At 33.7% G+C, this 19,064-nt stretch overlaps 4 protein-coding genes and 1 long non-coding RNA gene across 8 annotated transcripts; 2 read left to right on the forward strand and 3 right to left on the reverse strand.

Moving 5' to 3' along the window:
* Positions 1 to 658: 658 nt before the first annotated feature.
* Positions 659 to 3,651, forward strand: LOC123009480. 2 transcript variants are annotated; one of them, XM_044405842.1, is made up of 5 exons: positions 659 to 773; positions 820 to 1,136; positions 1,187 to 1,383; positions 1,432 to 1,612; positions 3,283 to 3,651. In XM_044405842.1, coding segments are annotated over exons 1-5 (831 nt in total). In that variant the 5' UTR covers positions 659 to 771; the 3' UTR covers positions 3,417 to 3,651. The 2 variants fall into 2 exon arrangements, with proteins under 2 accessions (XP_044261777.1, XP_044261776.1); XM_044405841.1 differs by having other exon boundaries at positions 3,290 to 3,651.
* LOC123009479 (ATP-dependent RNA helicase DDX54) lies at positions 3,623 to 9,449 on the reverse strand. The gene is made up of 8 exons (XM_044405840.1): positions 9,175 to 9,449; positions 8,436 to 9,128; positions 8,169 to 8,379; positions 4,794 to 5,008; positions 4,543 to 4,746; positions 4,180 to 4,496; positions 3,998 to 4,133; positions 3,623 to 3,949 (listed from the first exon to the last, which is right to left on the reverse strand). The coding sequence occupies exons 1-8, from the start codon at positions 9,358 to 9,360 to the stop codon at positions 3,638 to 3,640; spliced, it is 2,274 nt and encodes a 757-aa protein (XP_044261775.1). The 5' UTR covers positions 9,361 to 9,449; the 3' UTR covers positions 3,623 to 3,637.
* Positions 9,450 to 9,996: 547 nt separating this feature from the next.
* On the forward strand, positions 9,997 to 11,002 carry LOC123009949. The gene is made up of 4 exons (XR_006413053.1): positions 9,997 to 10,340; positions 10,385 to 10,622; positions 10,674 to 10,709; positions 10,760 to 11,002. It is a non-coding gene; the product is annotated as an uncharacterized LOC123009949 (long non-coding RNA).
* A 1,083-nt stretch (positions 11,003 to 12,085) lies between these two features.
* LOC123009862 (60S ribosomal protein L5) lies at positions 12,086 to 15,651 on the reverse strand. The gene is made up of 4 exons (XM_044406410.1): positions 15,537 to 15,651; positions 14,827 to 15,251; positions 12,535 to 12,811; positions 12,086 to 12,346 (listed from the first exon to the last, which is right to left on the reverse strand). The coding sequence occupies exons 1-4, from the start codon at positions 15,537 to 15,539 to the stop codon at positions 12,149 to 12,151; spliced, it is 903 nt and encodes a 300-aa protein (XP_044262345.1). The 5' UTR covers positions 15,540 to 15,651; the 3' UTR covers positions 12,086 to 12,148.
* A 51-nt stretch (positions 15,652 to 15,702) lies between these two features.
* On the reverse strand, positions 15,703 to 18,161 carry LOC123009861 (protein-associating with the carboxyl-terminal domain of ezrin). Of its 3 annotated transcripts, none has more exons than XM_044406409.1 (5): positions 17,875 to 18,161; positions 17,378 to 17,822; positions 17,004 to 17,330; positions 16,774 to 16,952; positions 15,703 to 16,394 (listed from the first exon to the last, which is right to left on the reverse strand). In XM_044406409.1, exons 1-5 carry the CDS (start codon positions 18,067 to 18,069, stop codon positions 15,759 to 15,761), a joined length of 1,782 nt encoding a protein of 593 aa, XP_044262344.1. In that variant the 5' UTR covers positions 18,070 to 18,161; the 3' UTR covers positions 15,703 to 15,758. The 3 variants fall into 3 exon arrangements, with proteins under 3 accessions (XP_044262344.1, XP_044262343.1, XP_044262342.1); XM_044406408.1 differs by having other exon boundaries at positions 17,001 to 17,330; positions 17,875 to 18,160; XM_044406407.1 differs by having other exon boundaries at positions 16,774 to 17,330.
* Positions 18,162 to 19,064: the final 903 nt, after the last annotated feature.

The following is a 19,064-nucleotide window of genomic DNA, read 5'->3' on the forward strand; positions in this document are numbered from 1 at the left end:
TGTCTTTTACAGCACAATGTTTTAAAACGTTCCGACTGCTATTATTTTTTATTTTTGACCCAAAGTGACCCAAAGAAACACGAAAAGGCCCCAATCAACCCGAATTTTTTTTAACTTTTTTACAAGTTTGCATTGAATTTCAAAGAAATCATTTTTTTATTTATTTTTTTAATTTGTATAAAAATTTAAGAAACAATACTGATTTATGCGAAAAATATAAAAGCATGTTTTAGATTTTTTAGAATTTGTAAAAAATTTTGAAAAAGAAACAAAAATCAGAATAATTTTTCAAATTATAATAATTACGTTACACAAGTTTAAAACTAATTATAATTTAAGTACATATTATTAAAAATGAATTTTTCTTTATTAAATTATTATTTGTTGTTTGAGACAAAATGTGTGGACGATGCGGAATGCGAAAAAAATCGAGTTAAGAAAAGTCATGAAATAAATAATAATAAATAAATAAGTCCCTGAAATGGGCTTTATTTTTGTCAAGCCGGTACATAATAAATTCTTCTTGAACACCACATGCAAAAAAATAACAAGAAAAATAATATATTCTTGTAGGGTTGGAGGAGACTGTACAGTTGAAATATACTTTATACGAGTTTAGGTTTAAACTAAACAGGAACTTTTGTTTTAATTTTAGTGACTAAAACTTGACTGTCAACTGTCACTTTTCTATCAACAAAAATTTGAAATCTGAGGTTTCTGCTGCTTAGAAAACGCATTTTCCGTTAATTTACGCAATTGCTGACCTCCGAAATGTAAGAAAAGTATATTTTTTTGGTTTTTACGTTAATTTAATTCCAGGAGGATACTAACCCGACTGTTGAAAAATTCAGCTGCCCCCAAACTCGTTCGCACCTTTTGCAATGTAATTCGTGACGAGATAAAAGTGGAACCGTTCTCAGACATCCACATTAAGGTACCTTACGCCGTCAATATCAAACCTTTAGACGTACACAAGTACCAAGATTGTGACCGTCTACAAATCGAACTGCAAGATTTACCCACCTCTCGCAAGACCCTCAGACACTTGAAGAACGGAAACAACATTAAAATATTCGCCACGACGGATGTCTACGATGGGGACACGGTTTGTAGCATCTACGCACCGATTAAAGCAAGTCCGGGAATAATACTTTTTTTAATTTTCTTCTAAATTGAGTTTTGCTAGACTTGCATATTGAAGCGCAAGGGAATATCAGTACTGGTGTTTTCGGCGGCTCGCGATTGATATTACACTCGACAAAAGGCAGTATTTTCGTGGAGAAATACCAGGGCGAGAAAATCGACTTGAAGACTAACATCGGTGATATTGTCCTAAAAGGGGCTGTAGTTGCGGCCAACATCAAAGCCACGAGTGAGAATGGGGTATGATATGACAGTTTTTGGTCTAATTATCTCACAAATCGTTTTAAGTCAATCAAAACCAAGCGTTTGCAAGGGTTAAATGCCCAAATCAAAACCAAGCAAGGCAACATTCAAGTTGACTGCTCCTACTGTGACCATAGCACTTTTCAGTCAGACTACGGGACTTTAGACTTGCAAAATGTGCATAAAAGCACCCAAATTTTCCTCAAAGACGGCAAACTCAACTTGAGTAAGCCCCCAAATACTCTACTCAAAAAATTAAGGGAACAAAAAATTTCCTAAATTTTTGAAAGGCTGTATCGCAATGAAAAATGGTCGTATTTAGATTTAAAAAACATTTTAAGCTTCATGTTTCTGGGTTTGAATCAATTACCTAAATTAAAGGAAAATGCGATTTTTGAGCATTAGAAACTGATTTCAAATTTTTGTTGATATAAGTGACAATTCACAGCCAGGTTCACTCATATATACAGGGTGTTTCACGTAATTTTACAAGGCCTGCGCCTGTAAGATGCAATCAATAATACATATTCCGATACGAACTCGATTACAAATTTTGAAAAATTGGATAATCTTCTCTAGTTTGTTCACCCTTTCAAAAATTACAATGTTTTTAGTTAGTTAGTGATTAAGATAGATAAACTACAATCATATTCATGCCATCTCTTGACAGAAAAAATTATAATTGTTTCTGAAAAACTGCAGTTTATGACTATTAATGAAACAGTGATTAGTTTGACAACTACTGTCATGGGTTTCCAAAAATTAAATAATTAAACGTGTATTTTTTGTATCCAGTGTTCTGTGACTTTTGTATATTTGGGTGCGTACATTAGGCGCAAGCCTCGTAAAGTTATGTGAAACACCCTGTATAATTATATACCTATATGGGTTTAGTCACTAAAATTTAAAAAAACAATCGTGCTCAGTTTAAATCTAAACTCGTGTAAAATCTATTTCAACTCTACAAAAATGGCTTGTGTAGAGACTATTTCAACTCTACAAGAATTTATTATTTTCTTGTTACGTTTTTACATGTGTTGTTTTAGAGGCGTTTATTACATATCGCCCATTTCAAGGACTTCAATTACTTATTCCATGACTTTTCTTAACTGGATTTTTTTCGAAAAATTGCAGCCATATTGGAAGAAGAATTACTCCCCATCGTCTATACACATTTTGCCTCAGAAAACACAATTTCATTTTAACCAAACTTAAATTATAATTAGTTTTAAACTTGTGTGTCGTAATTATAATTTGAAAATTATTTAATTTTTGTTTTTTTCAAAAAATTAGTAATTTTTTACAAACGCAAAAACATTTTTTTTTAATTTTTTGCCCGAAATTAGTATTGTTTCTTGAAACCTTTTACAAATTTTCAAAAAAAAGTTAATGGAAAATTGCAAGAAAATTCTTTTCATTTGATGAAGATTACACAATGTGCGGACACAATGAAAAAAGTTAACTTTTTTAAATCAATGTTTAAAATAAAAAAAAAAAAACTAAAAGGATCTTGTAGGAAGTTTATTTCAATTTTTGAAACTCTGTGCGGTCATTGGTTGCAGAGATATCGACGATCAAAAACAAAAGGATTCTTTTTCATTTAAAGTCAGATATCTCAGCGATAAATTGACCTTAAGAGAATATAAAAAGAGCAAATTAAAGCTAAAAAAACAAGTTATCCAGCCCATGAATTGATTTAATTAAAAAAAAATTCTTCAAGTCCATGGAACAAAAACAAAAAAATGTAAATTGTAAATTTTTTTCTAGAAACTTGAACTTCAAAATGTTTTTTAGACTATTTTTCACTGATACAGCCTTACAAAAATAACCAAAAAATGTAGTACTTTTTTGATCCCTTAATTTTTTGTTCTGTAATCATTTTAAAAATAAGACAAGCTTTAAGGTGGCTTAGACGGCGATCTGTTGGCGAATCTCCACAACAGCGATGCCGAAATCCAAATTTCGCGAATTCTCAACAATTCGCAAATTGTGATGAAGGAAAAAGGAGACTTGAGACTGCTCCTATCTGACGAGTGCCAAAACGGCACATTTTTTGAAATCGTGTCAAAAAGCCACAACTTGGACCCCAGTGTGCGATTGATACCGAGCAAAAACTCGGAAGTTTTATTCCTCACTCCTGCCATTGATCATTACAAGGAAGTTAAAGTGGAATGTGAAGGAAAAGTGGAAATACGGAGTGCCTCCTGGATCAATATGTTGAAACTCAGAGCGAAAAAATAGTTAAATAAATTTATTTGTTGCGTTTCACTTTCTTTCCTTTTTTCCTCTGTCGGTTTTTCTTCTTCTCGGCGATTTTTCGCGCCTTCAAAATTTGATCGGTTGTTTTCAATTCGGATTTTTGCTTCACTTGGAGCTTTTTGTTGTGTCGGGCCCAATGGGTGTTGGCTTCGGTGTGCAATTTGGGGCCTGTTTCGTCATTTTCGTCATCACTGTTATTTTGTCCAATTTTCGATTTTTCCTTCCATTGGACGTAGCGATTGCTTTTGTACGTTGCCGGGATCCAAACCCCCGATTCTGTCTTAATTTTCCCACTCTTCTTGTCCTAAAACAACCCCATTAATGGAGAAAAATCACAAAGTTGGGTAACTACCGGAACTGCCACCATTTTCTTCTTTTTCCGGTCCCACTTCTTCAGTTGTACGCTTTTCCTCATCATTTCTGTCGAATCTCCGGTTATGTCCAACGCGACTTTGCTTGCTTCGTTATGGAAGTTGTTAACAGCCAGTCTAGAAATTTTCATTACCAACTTGGTTACTAAATTTATTGCCTCACCCCTCCTCTGTGTGTCGATCAGCCGGCAAATATGGAATGAAATTCTCATCTTTCGTTTTCTGTTTTTTATTTTTCTTGTACAAAGTCTCAAATTTGCGTTTTTTGGGTGTTATCACCCTACCAAATGCATCGTCAATATCTTGTGAACTACTTTTAGGTAAAGTGGTTTCGTCCTTGTGGCTTAACAATTGTTTTTCATTCTCTTTCTGTTCTTGATTTTGGTGAAAAGAAGTGATTTTTTCTTTATGAAACGACCGTTTCTGCTTCATGATTTGATACTCTTGCGACTTGTTTTTCCCACAGATTTCGAATATTGTCTAAAAAATTTGTTTCCCAATTTGGACACGAAAAATAAAATTTTACCCCTTGCGGCCGGTAACTTTTCATTTTTTCCAATAAACTCTCTCTTGCCTCCTCCACAAACTCCTCGTATTCCCCAAAAATTGGGTGAATTCCACAATTCACAAACGGTAATTCTTTCACTCTTCTGTTACTATCGGAGGACGCAGCAGGCCGTGACCTCACATATTGCAAATATGCGTTCTCTGTCACCTTTTTCATGCTTACCTGAATCATAAATTAATTGTTTGTGATAAAAAAAATTGAAGAAATACCAAATCAATGTTGTTTTCGTGTAGTGTCAAAAGGGCACCGTGTTGCTCTTCAAGCAATGCTTGTGGGACTTTCCCCACTGTACCGTCGGCTTCGGTTCGTGTTTTGATGGCTAGAGGACGCCCCAAAAACAAATGCAAATCGAGTAAGTAGGGATACTCGTCGGGGGCGACTAGGGAGTAGGCGATGCCTGAGCGGCCGGCACGGGCACAGCGACCTAAAATAAACAATTTCTGTCTCAATTTCCAGTTATTGTTTTCCTCAAATCGTAAACCGATGATCCTCAAATAAAATCTATACTATTTTTTTTTATATTCGTAATACTAAATTTTTTTAAGGTGAGCGATAGCTTACATGTTTGTTAACTCAAATAGTTTATTATCGAATATAGAATTAATTTCATTCCAGTAAGACAATCCGCTTTTTAATCGATTCTTCTAAATCAAAATCGGTTAACCGGTTTCTCTCAAACAAAGCAATAGGTATACAGTTAATTTCAATACAATAAGACAAAAGGGTTTTTTGATACGTTTATTCAAAAAGTGATAAAATTATTTCCTTTAAAAACCAAAAAAAAAAAAAAACAATGTATCTTCCTTAAAAATAACTATAGAATTACAATTACATATTTTATCATGAGAAATGAGTGGTTTTCCAATTAAATGAAATTAAATGTGTCTTAAAATATTTATTGTGATGTGTTATTTATTTGAAAAAAATTATTAAAATTTATTGAAATAAAATGGTCATTTAACACAACTACTTAGTTTTAACTCAATTGAATTTTTTAAAGTGGTTAACAGGTGTGTCTATAACTTAAAAGTTAATTTTCCTCAAAAAAAAGATGCGTCCAACTTTCAAAATGGCTTGGACTTTGAAATTAGGTTGGCAACATTAAATAATATAGACAGAAGATTTAACATTAAGATATTAATTTTCACATTTTCTATAAAATACTTTCGAAACAAATGATAGATGAATTGATATAATCAAGTTGGTGTTTGATAAATTTTATTACCAACATTAACTAACATCTGTTAAAAAAAACAAAAACAAAATGTCAATTTAAAAAAAAATCTATAAAGGAAGACAGCAGAATGCAGTCAATTTGAATATTTTATTATATTCCTGAAATAAATGTTTGACAACCTTGAAATGGTCTTTATTATTATTAAGTTGGTATATCCTAATTTTAGTAATATACAAATTGTGGAGATTTGATTCGAAGAATGAAAATGAGCAAAAAAATAAGAGTATTTTTAATCGCGTAATATCATTTCATTTTTCCCAAAAACTATCTTGTTTACTACTGATGTTATGCCAACCACAATCAAAGATAGATTTTTACTAGATTTCTTTTAATTGCGAATTTCGCACGGAAAGATAATAGTTAGCATTGAAACAAAAAATTAAAACATCAACTGACATTTTAGTGAACAAAAAGTCAACTGAAAAGTACATTATTATTAATAATCACAAGTATTATTATTAATAAATTATTTAATATATTCTAATAAACATTTGCTTTCGAAACCTCTAAATCCAAAATTTAAAATCCCTGAAACATTGTTTATTGCAATCAACTGTTATGTTGGTAACATTAGCGCACCGCCAACTTTGCACTTGTCATATTTTGTGGTTCTGTCAAATTCGGATTCAAAACTTGTGTGGAAAATTTCAGATTATTTTTGTTTAACGCCGTTTTAAGTGTTAATAATCGTTTTTAGTTTGTGTTTAGTAAATATTTATCGTGTAGTGGAGTGTATGTAGTGTTTGATTACTTGAAAAGACAATAGTTGACGTTAATTTTATCGGCATATTTTACATTATCACAGGTATGTGCACATATACTCTTTTTCAAATTAATGTGCATCAAGTAGGTTGTAGAAGTCTTTAATTAAAAGACCATTAATGTGTCGTTAATGTCATTCAGAACAAATTTAATCACATCAATAATGACAAAAATCTGTTTTCTATCCTATGTTAATTACATTGTTAATTTTAATAATTTTTTGCTACATGAGGTTCACAATTATTTGAAAAAAATATTTTTAGGGAAGATTGAAGTTAGTATTGTTTGAATTTTCGCATAGTTGCCACCTTAAAATGATCTCTTTCAACGACTACTTCGATGCACATTAATTTGAAAACGAGTAAAGTCTGTTTTTTTTTTGAATGGAAATGCCAAACAGTCTTAACGTTGGCATCACTAGTAAATTCATTCATGGTAATTTTAATAAAGGAAGTTGGCAGTTCCGGTTTTTTGAATTAATTTGAAAACAATGTCATTAAACGTCAACACAAAAAATCGTCTAAGAAAATTGAGAGATGAAACACCAAAAAAGAAACAAATTCGGTACACTACTAGTTTTTCAAAATTTGGAAACGAGTAGTTCGCAAGCAGGAAGTTAGAAAAAAAGCCCGTTAAAATGTAGACGCAATTTGTAATGCAGGTTTGCTAAACATTCTTAATTTTTAGAAAAAAATTGACAAGAATACAAAATAAACATGAATGAGATAGAACCTCGGAAAGAACGCAATTAAATTAGTGTTTTGTGTATGTTTTTGAGGAACGAATTGAAAAAGTAACAATTTTGAAACTAAAGCTGAAGAGGAATTTATAAAATGCATCAACTTTGAGCTCATTTCAATAAGTTACACAAAATTTATTGCCAATCATCATAATACCTACTTGTATCTTTTGCTAAATAACTTTTTTCTGTATACATCCTTTTTCTTCAAAGTTTTTGTAGCAAGAATTTCATTTTTGTCCACAACATTGTACTTACTTGCGGTGTGTTTCTGTCAAAATTATTAGCACTAAATTCTGTCTTTAGACCTTAGGTAATGATGTCTGTCCTCAGGTATTCAATTATAGCGCTTTCAAAGAGCAAACAAGCACACAAGATTCATAAAAGTCAAAATTTTGACAACATTTCAATTGGAACACATAACCATAATTTTTTAATGAAATTTCTAGAGACAAAAACAAAGAGCAAACAAAATTTGTCGCTATGGAGACAAGCTGCTACCAATTTTTTCACCAAAATTTTGACTTGGTAATTTCCATTTAAAAAAAAAAACAGACTTTATATTCTCATTTGATTATTCATGACAACTTAAACCCTAACATTTAACGCTAAAAAGTGAAATAAAGTAAAGATTTAAAGGAAAAATTCTAATTTGCCTCGGTACTACTTTTCAGTGCGCAGTGTCTAGAACAGACTACTATACAACTTTAAAAATAAAAATTTACCAAAATTCTAAAATTATCGTCTCAATCACCACATTTTACAATATCGCCGACTTAATTTTAAAGTCACAGGTCACTTTGACAGGAAATCTAAGGCATGCACATAAAAAAATCGTATACTTACCAACTCTATGAACAAATAACTTAGATTTGGCCGGAAAATTGTAATTAATCACATTATCCAACTGTGGAATATCAATCCCCCTAGCTGCGACATCAGTTACAACCAAAACCTTAACTTTCCCGGTTGAAAATTTCGCCGCATTTATTTTCCGAGCCGAAGGATCCAAATCCGAGTAAATAAAAGTGTTACTAACCCCGACACGATCCAAAATCTGAAATTGAAACAATTTTTACCCCAACTCCAATAAATAAAAGAAAATTTCACTACCATGTGAATATACTCGACATGATGTTTAGTGGCGGCAAAGACCACAGTTTGTTGTTCACAATCAATATGTGTCTTGAGGAGCACAAGTAAAGCTGCGAGACGTTCCTCAGGCCTCACGGTGATGAACCACAACTGCAACTCTTCTGGTATTTTCGATTCAACATCTAATCGTAGCAAAACTGGATCATTCAATCCAGCTTTGGCAAACTCGACCAAGACTTTGGGTAAAGTGGCTGAAAACAAGACGGTTTGTCTCGCATCGGGGAGTCTGTTGACGATTTCAGTTAATTGTTCCCCCAGCCCCATTTCAAACAAGCGATCAGCTTCGTCAAAAACCACATATTCGACACTGTTCAATTTGAGCTCCATTTCCATGCAAACGTGCAAAAACCGGCCTGGAGTCGCGACGATAATGTCGGGATTGCCGTGAATGGCCGAGAATTGGTCATCCATCGAGTCGCCCCCCAGAATCACCGCCGATTTCAAGCCCGTAAACCGGCCAAGCTCCTTGATAAATTTCAAAGTTTGTAGGGCCAATTCTCGGGTTGGGGACAAAATTAGGGCTCGTGCGCCGGCTTTGGCGCTCCGGGCTTTCAGTTTTTCGAACATGGGGATTAGGAAACAGGCCGTTTTACCACTACCGGTCCTTGCCATGGCTACTACGTCTCGGCCTTCAAGCACCAAGGGAATTGTCTACAAAATTGTGATTTACGTTTGGAATTATTCGAAAAAGGGTTACTTTTCGTTGAATTGGAGTCGGTTGTTGGTACCCTCGCTTTGTTATGCCTTTCAAAACGTTGAAACTGAGACCCATGCACTGGAAACCACCCCCTTTCTTGGACCCTTTCTTTCTCACTTTTTCTTCCGTGGGGTCGTTGATTTCGACTGTTTGGTCCGGGTTTGCGAACCCGGGGACTGTCCCCATGGTTAAGTAAAAAAATTAATAACTCGTGTATGATTTCAGGTTATACTTCACACGTGTTTTTGACATACAGATGTTTGGTGATTTTAATCGCTCACGGTTGGCCACTGCTGGTGTCTGCCATTATTTTTTGGTGTAAAGTTGATTTCAATTCTAAAAAAATTAATTTAAAATGACTACCCTTGAAATTTAAAATTCATTAATTTCATATTACATTTAGTTGTGATTCACATCAGTTATGATCGACATTAACAGGTTTGGTGATTTTACTCACTCATAGTTGGCAACTGCTAATTTTTACCATTTTTATGTACTTAATTTCAATTCTACAAAAAAAATGTTTTTTAATCAAAGAACTAGATTATATGGAAGGAGAATTGGCGTTGAAGGGGTAAGATTCCATGGCAAGCCACTGCAGATTTTAACTGGTAGGAAAAGTAGGCAATGTTTTCTCTGGTGTATTAAAAGTTGCCTGCCCTAAAAAAATTTAAATGTACATACAATCTATTTCAGTTGATAGTAGAATTTGATAAACAGGGTTTTTAGCGGTTTAACCAAAGTTGTGTTGACTCTCGTAGCCATGATTTTTTATTTTATTTTTTAAAGGTGGCAGTGCTGTTTTTTTCTGTCACATTGAAATTAAAGGTTATGTACGATGGTTTTGGGGTTTAACAAAATTTTAAGGCACAATCGCGTGCTTTATTCAGAACATTCAAGTAATAAAATACATTTTAAGCCGAAGCTTGTTTTTGGGTGAAACAACAGTGAATAACTCCGATTACCTCTGATAAAAAAGTGTCTATCAAGTTAAAAGTTGGGAATACCAAACCCAAGTCCAAGAATTTTGTTCAAAACGTTGATCAAACCTCTGATATGAAAGATTTGTAAGAAGAAAAGCATATTATTAGAATCTGTTAATCATGTTCATGGTGTTTGTGGCAGTTATCAATATACAAATAAAACTTTTGAATGTTGCACAAAAGGTTGGTTCTTCAAAGATCATTATTGATAATAATAAACATTTTAGCCACACCCATAGTTTTAATTAACAAAATTGTTATGAAACAATTGCACCCTTGTACAAGGGTAATGTGCCTCACAACTTATTGTTTCCAACTGAAACGCAGTTGCCTCAAGGAAACCCTTAGTGGTGCAGTGGTTTAGTTGATTGACTAAAAATCGGAAAACCCTCCAATATATTCCGTAGATATTTAACTTATACTGGATAACAAGATTGTTTTATTACCTTTTGGTAAATTTCAAAGGTTTGTTAAGGACTAATAGTTAACAATCACAAATTTAGTTTTGTGCTTCAGTGATAGGAGTTTGTGATACAACGTGTTTTGGTGTTGGTATGTTGGAGGATTAGCATAATAATTCTTTATTGACGATAGTTCTGCAGTTCATAAAATCATTTAAAAGAAAATTTTGCTCCTATGAATAAGGTCACAAGCCGGCCTATTTAGGGGGAAGCAAACCCAAGTTGATCCTTTCTTTGGTTTTGAGCAAGAACGAATATTGTTGGATAAAATTTCCGGATTCTACTGACGTTGCCTGCAGATGCTTTTATTTGAGTTGATCATATCTGATAGATTTGCAATTACCTTTTATGAGTAAATTCTTCAAAATAAAAGTATTTTTCTTATACCTTTGAGTTATTTAACCAAAATTGGACCTCAATAAAACTCGTTCAAATACTATTCAAACACTCATGTTTTGGATTATTTTAAATATCCAAATCAAATAGGAAGTATTGTAGTCCCTTCGGTTTCCGCTAACGAGCACATTAAAATCAATTTAAATAAATAAACTCAAGATTTACTAATTAAAACACCAGCTGTTCGTAGATTGTCAGTAAATGTCAAAATGCTGTCAAAAGTGATCAGTGCATTTGTCAAGGTTACTTCGTTGTGCATAAAAGTTGAGTACACTCGTAAATTGTGACATTGAGAATTCTACTATCCATTGAAATATAGTATACACATAATTTTCTCGTTTTTTATTAATAATTACAGTTGTAATATACTTAACAGTATTAATGTTTGTTTAAATACATTTTTTTAACTGAATTAAATGATTCTGTGACGACATTGCACATCGTGTGACCAAATTTCTCTTTTCATGAACTCTTGATTGCTTATTTGTACGAAGCATTATGTGTTCTAATGTGATTGTTTTATTTGTGTGAAACCGTTTTTTTAAAGTTAAGTTCTAAATTTAATTTCAAACCTTTATTAAAAAAACAACGCTACGTTTACATTTTTTAGAGTCAAATATGTCATAAATTTAAACTTTCTATATAAAGTAAAAGAATTCTCTGTTACATTGGATTCTAGTGACAAATTTAGTGCCAAAACGCCCCTTTTTTAGTACTATTGTGGTGCACAGGTGTATTGCTAATTGCATAATTTAGTACGAGTTTCAACTGCCCATAGCTTGCCAATACGGCGGCACCAATTCTCCCTCCATCTATCCTTGTTCTTTATTTTTAATCGACAAACCTCAATAAGAAATTTTTTAATTTCAAAACACATCAAACATCAAGATATTTAGTGATTTTAGTCGCTCATAGTTGGCAACTACTACCATTATTTATTATGCAACACCAATTTCAAAAAATTGATTTTTAAACGACAAATCTCGAATTGCCTTTTTTGCTTTCAAATTATAATTAGTTTTGACAGACATTCACATGATCGGTTTTTACTCAGGTGTACAAAAAATACTCTTTCCGTGAACCAAATTTTATTGATTACACTCGATCTTTTATATAATACAAAGAAATAAAAATCTAAGGCTCAGCCTGTCCTTCTTGAATCTTTGCAATGAAAGACTTCTTCTTTTGGGCGACACGGTTCTTGCGTTCGGCCAAAGTAAGCTTCTTGCGGTTCCACCTCTTCTTGGTAGCGGGCGGAGCCTTTTCTGGTTTCTTTTCCGCTGCTGGATTAGCTCGAATAGCGGCATGGGCGTTCTTATAAATCCCTTCAATCTAACAAAAACACAATATAACAATTCAGCAAATTACGTAAACACTGTATCATAATCATTTCATCTTGACCAAAATCATTAGCAAGACACACTTGATCATGATTTAATGTTGTCCAACTGCGACACGACAATGTATAAAAACCACATGCCGTAATTTACGTTGGACGTAGAAATAATTAAAAATTTTACCTGATCAGCATTAATGCCCAACTTGATGTACTGACTGAACTGTCTCTTGAAAGCTTCAGGGTCTTCCTCCTCCAAAGAACGCATGTAATCAGCTACATGTTGTCCAAAAATATGTGAACGATGTACGTCAGCATTGAAAGATTTTGATTCAGCGTCATAACCAGGGAATCGTTTTGTAGAGTGAGGAATGTTGAGGCCCCCATCGACTGCACCCTTCATTGCAGCGAAAACACGAGCCCCGGTTGTGGTACGTTGAAGCCCCACATCCAAATAGCACCTGAATTCAAACAAATATTAGTTTTCATCATAAAATAAATCAATGAATCAATCAAACAAAAAATGTCAGAGACACGTTATAATCACAACCCGATATTTGTCAACAAACTTTGGAACACTGACGGCATAGAACACACCGACAGGTCCTCAGTTAGCCCCAAATACCGGTCAGATGACGCGCATGTGTCCGAAAAATCATCATTTCAAACTCCAACTTCAACAGGGTTGACCAAAAAGAAATAAAAACAACCAAAAGATGGTACTCTCAGTCAAAAACTACAGATTTCTATTTTAAATTTGTTGAGTTATTTCAGGCAAACTATGCCGTGGAATATCAGAATTTTGTAATTTTGTCACATTATTTTGAGTTTTTAGTTAAATATAATGACATTTATGCCGAACAGCGACGTATAACTTAAAATTCCTTTTTAATAGTCTAAGTAGTGGGTTAAAAAATAATGAATTGCAAACTTGGGTAGATCAGTAAATAATAAATGTTACGAAGTTTATTATAGTGTTTAATTTTATATTAGATTTTATTTTTACAAATAGCACTTTTTGTAAACACGTTTAGTTTCAAAACAATAAAAATTTTAAAAGAGGCATTTTGCCATAATTATGGCACTGATAATACGAATATGTATTTATTATAAAATAGAAAGTGTAAGAAATGTTCTTCACTGATAGAATTTTTTTTTACTTTTTAGTACATTTTTTAATAAAAGCTTATTTTTTAAAAGAATGTTTTGTTTTTTTTTTTCATTTTTTAGACTTTATTTATTGTTTTGTGAAATCATTGAAGTTTTTAATTTTTGATTTTTTTAATTGTTCTTTGTTCAATTTCTTTTGTGGATTTTGTTCATTTTAAAACTTTTTTAATTTTTGTTTCTCTTTTGATTTTTGCATTTTTTTATCTGTTTTCATTTTTGAACAACCCGTTAGTATTTGCCTGCTCGAATGGCATTAGTTCCATCTTTGTATTTCAATTAAGGGCCGAAATATTGATAATTGTTTATTACAATTGATAAATAAACAATTTAAGACCATTATACAGGGTGTTCCATTTTTATTGTTACAAATTTAACCTGGTGATAGAATATTCAATTTTAAGATAAAAGTTTCCTATAAACATATATCGAAAAATTTTATATAAGGGAGCCATACCCTGAAAGGGGTGCATCTTATAATGGATTATTTCCAATATTTCAGAAACCATCGTAGATAAAATTACAAAATTTGGTACAACTGATAACCTTTATACACCCAAATGAATTCAAAGAAGAAAAATATCGAAATTTTTACTCAGGGGCGTCCTAAACTGAGGGGGTTTAGGGTAAAAAGTACTCTAACTATTTTGGTGTTGCCACTTTCAGCCACAAAATCTAAATTTCATAGTTTTTCACAAAAAAAAGCTCTCTTGCGTTTTTTCGATAAAACTTACCGTTTTTGAGTAAAATCAGTTTATCTTACAGACCATAAAGAGGATAAAAATTAAAAATTAAATTTGTTTCACCGTTTAAGAGACCTGTGATTAAAAATTTCAACAACCGATCTTTAAATTCGTTCAGGTGTTTAAAAGTAAGCCGCTGTACCAACTATTGTAATTTTATCTATTCTGCAATAGTGGGAAAACCCCATTAAAAACGCATCTCTTTCAGGGGGTGTAGTTCGCTTACGTAACATTTTTTGATACATGTTTATAGGAAACTTTTGTCTTAAAATTTAATATTCTATCACCTGTTTAAGTTTGTGACAATAAAAACGGAACACCTGTATTTGTTGATTTACAACAACCTTAACAAAATTTTACAATTACACATTTAACCGATTTTATTAAAGATTCCGATTATTTGTATTTAAATTGTAATAAAAAAATTAAAATCATAATTATGTATTTAAATTTGTCGCCAGTTTTAATTCAAAATACAACCAGGTATTGCGCCAGAATCGAAAACTGTGTTGCTTGATTTTCTATATTCACTACATTCTAGGGTGATAAATTGCAAAAAATGATACCTGAAAGCGCCTGGTCCATTCTCAACCCCTTCCACATTGTACTCATCCCCAGTGACTTCCGTAGTGCCGGTGTACAACTTATCCAACCCCAATTGCTTCAACAAACGCCGGGCCAAGAGCAACCCCGTGCAATAAGCAGCAGCATAGTTGGTGAGTCCAACTTTAACCCCATATTTAGGCAATTCATGAGAGTACGCAGCACAGACAATCTTATCTCCCTCAATACGCGAATAAGCCACCTGACAAGTAATATCACGGTTGGACAAACGCACAATCAGGCGGTACTTGGGGGTGTTGTATTTGTTCTTATCTTGGACAATAAGACGCTTGCGGGCGTAATAATCGGTCTTTCCCTGCCTGCGCCTCTTAAACTTGACTTGGAAACGCTTGAAATATTGCTTGTTTTTCACCACTTTCACGAAACCCTAAAAATGAAATGACATGTGTATCAAAACATAACCTCACTTTTTAGCGGATTTTGTCCCAAAATTACGCAAAGGCCCCAAAATTCACACAACTAGTAATGACTGTGTTGTTAAGTGCCCACAATTGGTACAAAAACGGTGTCATAAGTCGCAAGTGAGACACATTGAAATAAATCTGTGATCATCGTAATGAAAAGTTGGGTAATTTCGGGAAAAAACTTAACCGGGGGTTGAAGAATTACATCTAGTGTTATTTTTCACGGATATTTTTGTCGATTTACTCACCATTTTGGGTAATTATTGAAAAAATTAAGCACAAAGGACACTACGAGGCACTCGTTAGCCACCGCGGTCCGGGTTGAAAGAAGGCTGCGCATGTGCGGAAATGCCACCATCTTGAGTCAAATGACAGCCAAAGGCGGCAAATTTGATTCAAATAAAACGATTCAAAAACAATTTAAAAGTACGTTTATTTACATAACATTGAACATAATTAAAACAACCCCACTACCAGTCTTCGTCGACCCACCCGTCGTCATTCCCATCTTCGTTCACCCCCAACTTTAATTTACTAACACTCTCTTCAACTACAAATTTCGCCGAAGTCTCAATCACAGGTTCCATGTCTTGGAAAAAATCAAAATCGTCATTTCCCCCCGAATTCGTTTGATTCTTAATATCCAATTCCAAAATATCGGGCAATTTTTTCTGCGCCACATTCTGTGTTTCAAAAACCGACATTACCGACTCACTCGAATTCGATTCAACTAATTCAACCCTCTCCTGGGGGTGGGATTCCCCCCAATCCTCCCAATTATCCAAATCCTCCTCCACGGATTGCTCCGCCTCCTCCGTGGAGGTCTCCCCTTCCTCTCCATCAGGCCTCGGCCGCTCAGGGAGCTCCATAATGACTTGATTCGTTTCAATTATCGGATTGGTGTCTGGGGGAAGCCCCGACTCGGTTTTTTTCGAATTTCGACGTGACCGGCGATTGGAGTGGGCCACAGGCCGGCCATCGGTGAAAAGTTTACCTCTGCGACCACCAATCACAGTCGCGGCCCCCAAAATGGGGACCAAGTCGGCGAGGGTGCGCAAGGTTACGGAGACTAGGTGGTCGTTCGTGTCTTTAACACCGACCAAAAGCTGAAAAATTGTACATTTTTTATTTATTTGCTAGTGGGGGTAGTGTGAATCAAGAATACGACATGACCTCCGTCTTTTTGACATTTGACAGCCTCTGACATTTTATGTTGGTACTAAAATCAAAAATTAAAAAAGTTTCTCTCTGGTATCAGGGCTTGAATTACGATTGTTATGATGGTATAGAGAGTATAAATATTAGCCTCAAAATTGTTTTCTTCATTAAAAATGAAATTATAAATGACAGCAAGGTACACTTTTGACATACGTCACAAGCCCTTTTTTTTACAAATATTGAAAAGAGATAGCTATAAGTACGTCTTTCGAATTATTGATCCACACGCATATAATAAAAAATATAGCGTGAGCCAGAAGTAAGTACCTCGGGTAAAATGCACGCTTGTAGTTCCTCCTTCGTAAAAGTTTGAACAAAATGTTTGAAATTGTTTAGTAGCAAGAGGCGGATTTGGGCGTCTCGAACGCCGAAAATTTCCAGTAGTTTTGGGGTCAAAAACTTCCTAAATACGTCTTCGGTGAAAATATTTTCGGTGTTATCATCACCTACAAGTAGGAATAAAAAATAAATAAAAAACATAGTGTAAGAGTTACCACTCTTGAGACGTAAAATAAATGGTAACAAGTCCTCTTGTGCCGTTTTGTTCAAAAGAACTAATCTGGAGAGTAACAAGTTACCCAATTGGTTGGCTATAATAACCTCGGGGAAGGCCCTGAGCCGCTCAGCGAGACTATGAAAAAACTGCGTTTTCTCCTCATCTGATTTTAACGGTAATTCGACTAAAAACGAATGTATGACAATAAATTCGTGGTTGAAAAATTCGTGTTGGAGGAGAGAATTGAGTTTGGGTCTTGACTCCACTTCGATGTTTTGCAAATCGTTTTTGCACAATTCTTTAAAACTTGTCAGGCCGGGGATATCGTCTAAAATAATTAACATTACCGAAAAATACTAATTTCAGTTATTTTACCCTCCGGCTTTGATTTCAAAACTTCACAAACTAGAACTCCAAATGCGAAAATGTCAATAAAATCCCGTCTTGGGCCCTGTATGTGTTTCTCTTCATTGGGGTCAATAGCTTTGTTATAGCGACTGTTTCGCGACTTTTTCAGAAAATTGGAATTTAGTTCGTTGAATTTACAAGCGTATTCCATGCCCCCCAACTTCCAACTTCCCTCTTTGCTTGTGTAAATCGCCGCAGTGCAGATATTATTATGCGAAATTGAGGCTTTCTCGTGCAAAAAACACAAAGCCTTCAGTATGGAATGTAACCCGATGCAAATTTGTAGAGTGTTTTGTGTCGCCAGAACGTGGCTTAATGGCACAACTTCCTCCACCGCTAAATAATATTTGGAACTCTTTTGCCATGATGATATGTATCTTAAAATGCAAGGGTGGCGATAAATCATTAAATGCTGAAAATGCGACTTTGTAATGTCAAGTTTTTGACTGTAAACTTCCGAAAACCTTGCTATTTTTCTCTAAAGGTGTGTGCGTTTTCCATAGTGCCCCATCAACGAATAATTCACCTGTAAGTACCGAGAGATTCGTTGTGTTTTCTGAATTGATTATGGTAGCAGAATGGTGGGACCAGAAGTCAGAAACTTCGACTGATTTTTCCTCTATTTCTACGCCGCCCAAATGTGAATGGTCATTGCCCATATTTTGGAAAATAAAAAAATAAGTTTCCAGTGGTGTGAGGTTAGTGAAACGTCATTTGAATGTCACCTGTCAGAAATGACGGCTGGGCGGCGTTGCCACGTGGGACAGTTGGTTTTAATCACCACAGACGTACAAAAAAGAGATAATTGGCGCTTCACAATTTTTTTGACAAATTAAAATATTTATGTAAAGAATGGATTACAATAGATTTTAAACTATTTACAGTTATTACGACAACTCAGAACTTTAATTGTTGTTAAAATTGATAAAATGCCAAGATATTTTATATAACGTTATGATTGACAACAAATTGTTTGGCATACAAAAAAATGACAAAATTTAAAACATTCTCTGATTAAAATTAAATCAAAACAAGCTGACAAAAAATGATAAAATGGCAGCGGATTTTTCTACACAAGTCCGCCACTTTGATTTTAGACATGGTAGATATTTTTATTATTCAAGTTATTTGCATTGTCAATTTGACATTTGTTTAGACAATAGAACATTTCTGTAAAACTCAATTACTATTTCTATTTTTTTTGCAAGTAAATTATTATTTTGCACATAACCATTCTAATAATAAAGTTTAAGACTGTTTAATGAATGACATCAATCATGCATTTAATTAAAATTCTGATCAAAGTACCTGTGACTTTGAAATTAAGTTGGCAACTTTTATTATACACTTGTCATGTTTTCAATTTCACCTACTTAATTTTAAAGCACAGACTACTTTGATTAGAAGTTTGAATTTCGATTTACCAGTTAAACACTATAATTAATAAAAATTAATTTTATGTAATAACAAAAATAATGAAAATTCCAAATGGCCAATAAGTTTTACCTAACATTTTCATGTTTATTAAAGAGATTAACAATTTTAGAGCAAGAGAATAGAAAAAGTATTTTAAAATTTGACATTTTTTACTTTTATTTATTTGTTGATACTTTTTTGTTTTTGTTAAAAAACTGATGATTTTTTGGTGATTGCG

This window comes from Tribolium madens, unplaced genomic scaffold (assembly GCF_015345945.1).
Source record: "Tribolium madens isolate multiple individuals breed KSU strain unplaced genomic scaffold, Tmad_KSU_1.1 Scaffold_7;HRSCAF=85;Tcas5.2_LG10, whole genome shotgun sequence".
Classification (NCBI taxonomy): domain Eukaryota; kingdom Metazoa; phylum Arthropoda; class Insecta; order Coleoptera; family Tenebrionidae; genus Tribolium; species Tribolium madens.

Coding starts and splice junctions, on each gene's coding strand:
- LOC123009480 (XM_044405841.1), top strand. Junction 1,137..1,186: donor CTACGCACCGATTAAAGCAA/GTCCGGGAATAA, acceptor GAGTTTTGCTAG/ACTTGCATATTGAAGCGCAA. Junction 1,384..1,431: donor AAGCCACGAGTGAGAATGGG/GTATGATATGAC, acceptor AATCGTTTTAAG/TCAATCAAAACCAAGCGTTT.
- LOC123009479 (XM_044405840.1), bottom strand. CDS start 9,360: ATGGGGACAGTCCCCGGGTTCGCAAACCCGGACCAAACAGTCGAAATC. Junction 8,380..8,435: donor ATGTCGAGTATATTCACATG/GTAGTGAAATTT, acceptor TTTCAATTTCAG/ATTTTGGATCGTGTCGGGGT. Junction 4,497..4,542: donor AAAGTTACCGGCCGCAAGGG/GTAAAATTTTAT, acceptor CAAATTTTTTAG/ACAATATTCGAAATCTGTGG.
- LOC123009862 (XM_044406410.1), bottom strand. Junction 12,812..14,826: donor AATGGACCAGGCGCTTTCAG/GTATCATTTTTT, acceptor GTTTGAATTCAG/GTGCTATTTGGATGTGGGGC. Junction 12,347..12,534: donor TGGGCATTAATGCTGATCAG/GTAAAATTTTTA, acceptor TGTTTTTGTTAG/ATTGAAGGGATTTATAAGAA.
- LOC123009861 (XM_044406407.1), bottom strand. CDS start 18,069: ATGGGCAATGACCATTCACATTTGGGCGGCGTAGAAATAGAGGAAAAA. Junction 17,331..17,377: donor TTTGAAATCAAAGCCGGAGG/GTAAAATAACTG, acceptor TAATTATTTTAG/ACGATATCCCCGGCCTGACA. Junction 16,395..16,773: donor AAGCGTGCATTTTACCCGAG/GTACTTACTTCT, acceptor ACAATTTTTCAG/CTTTTGGTCGGTGTTAAAGA.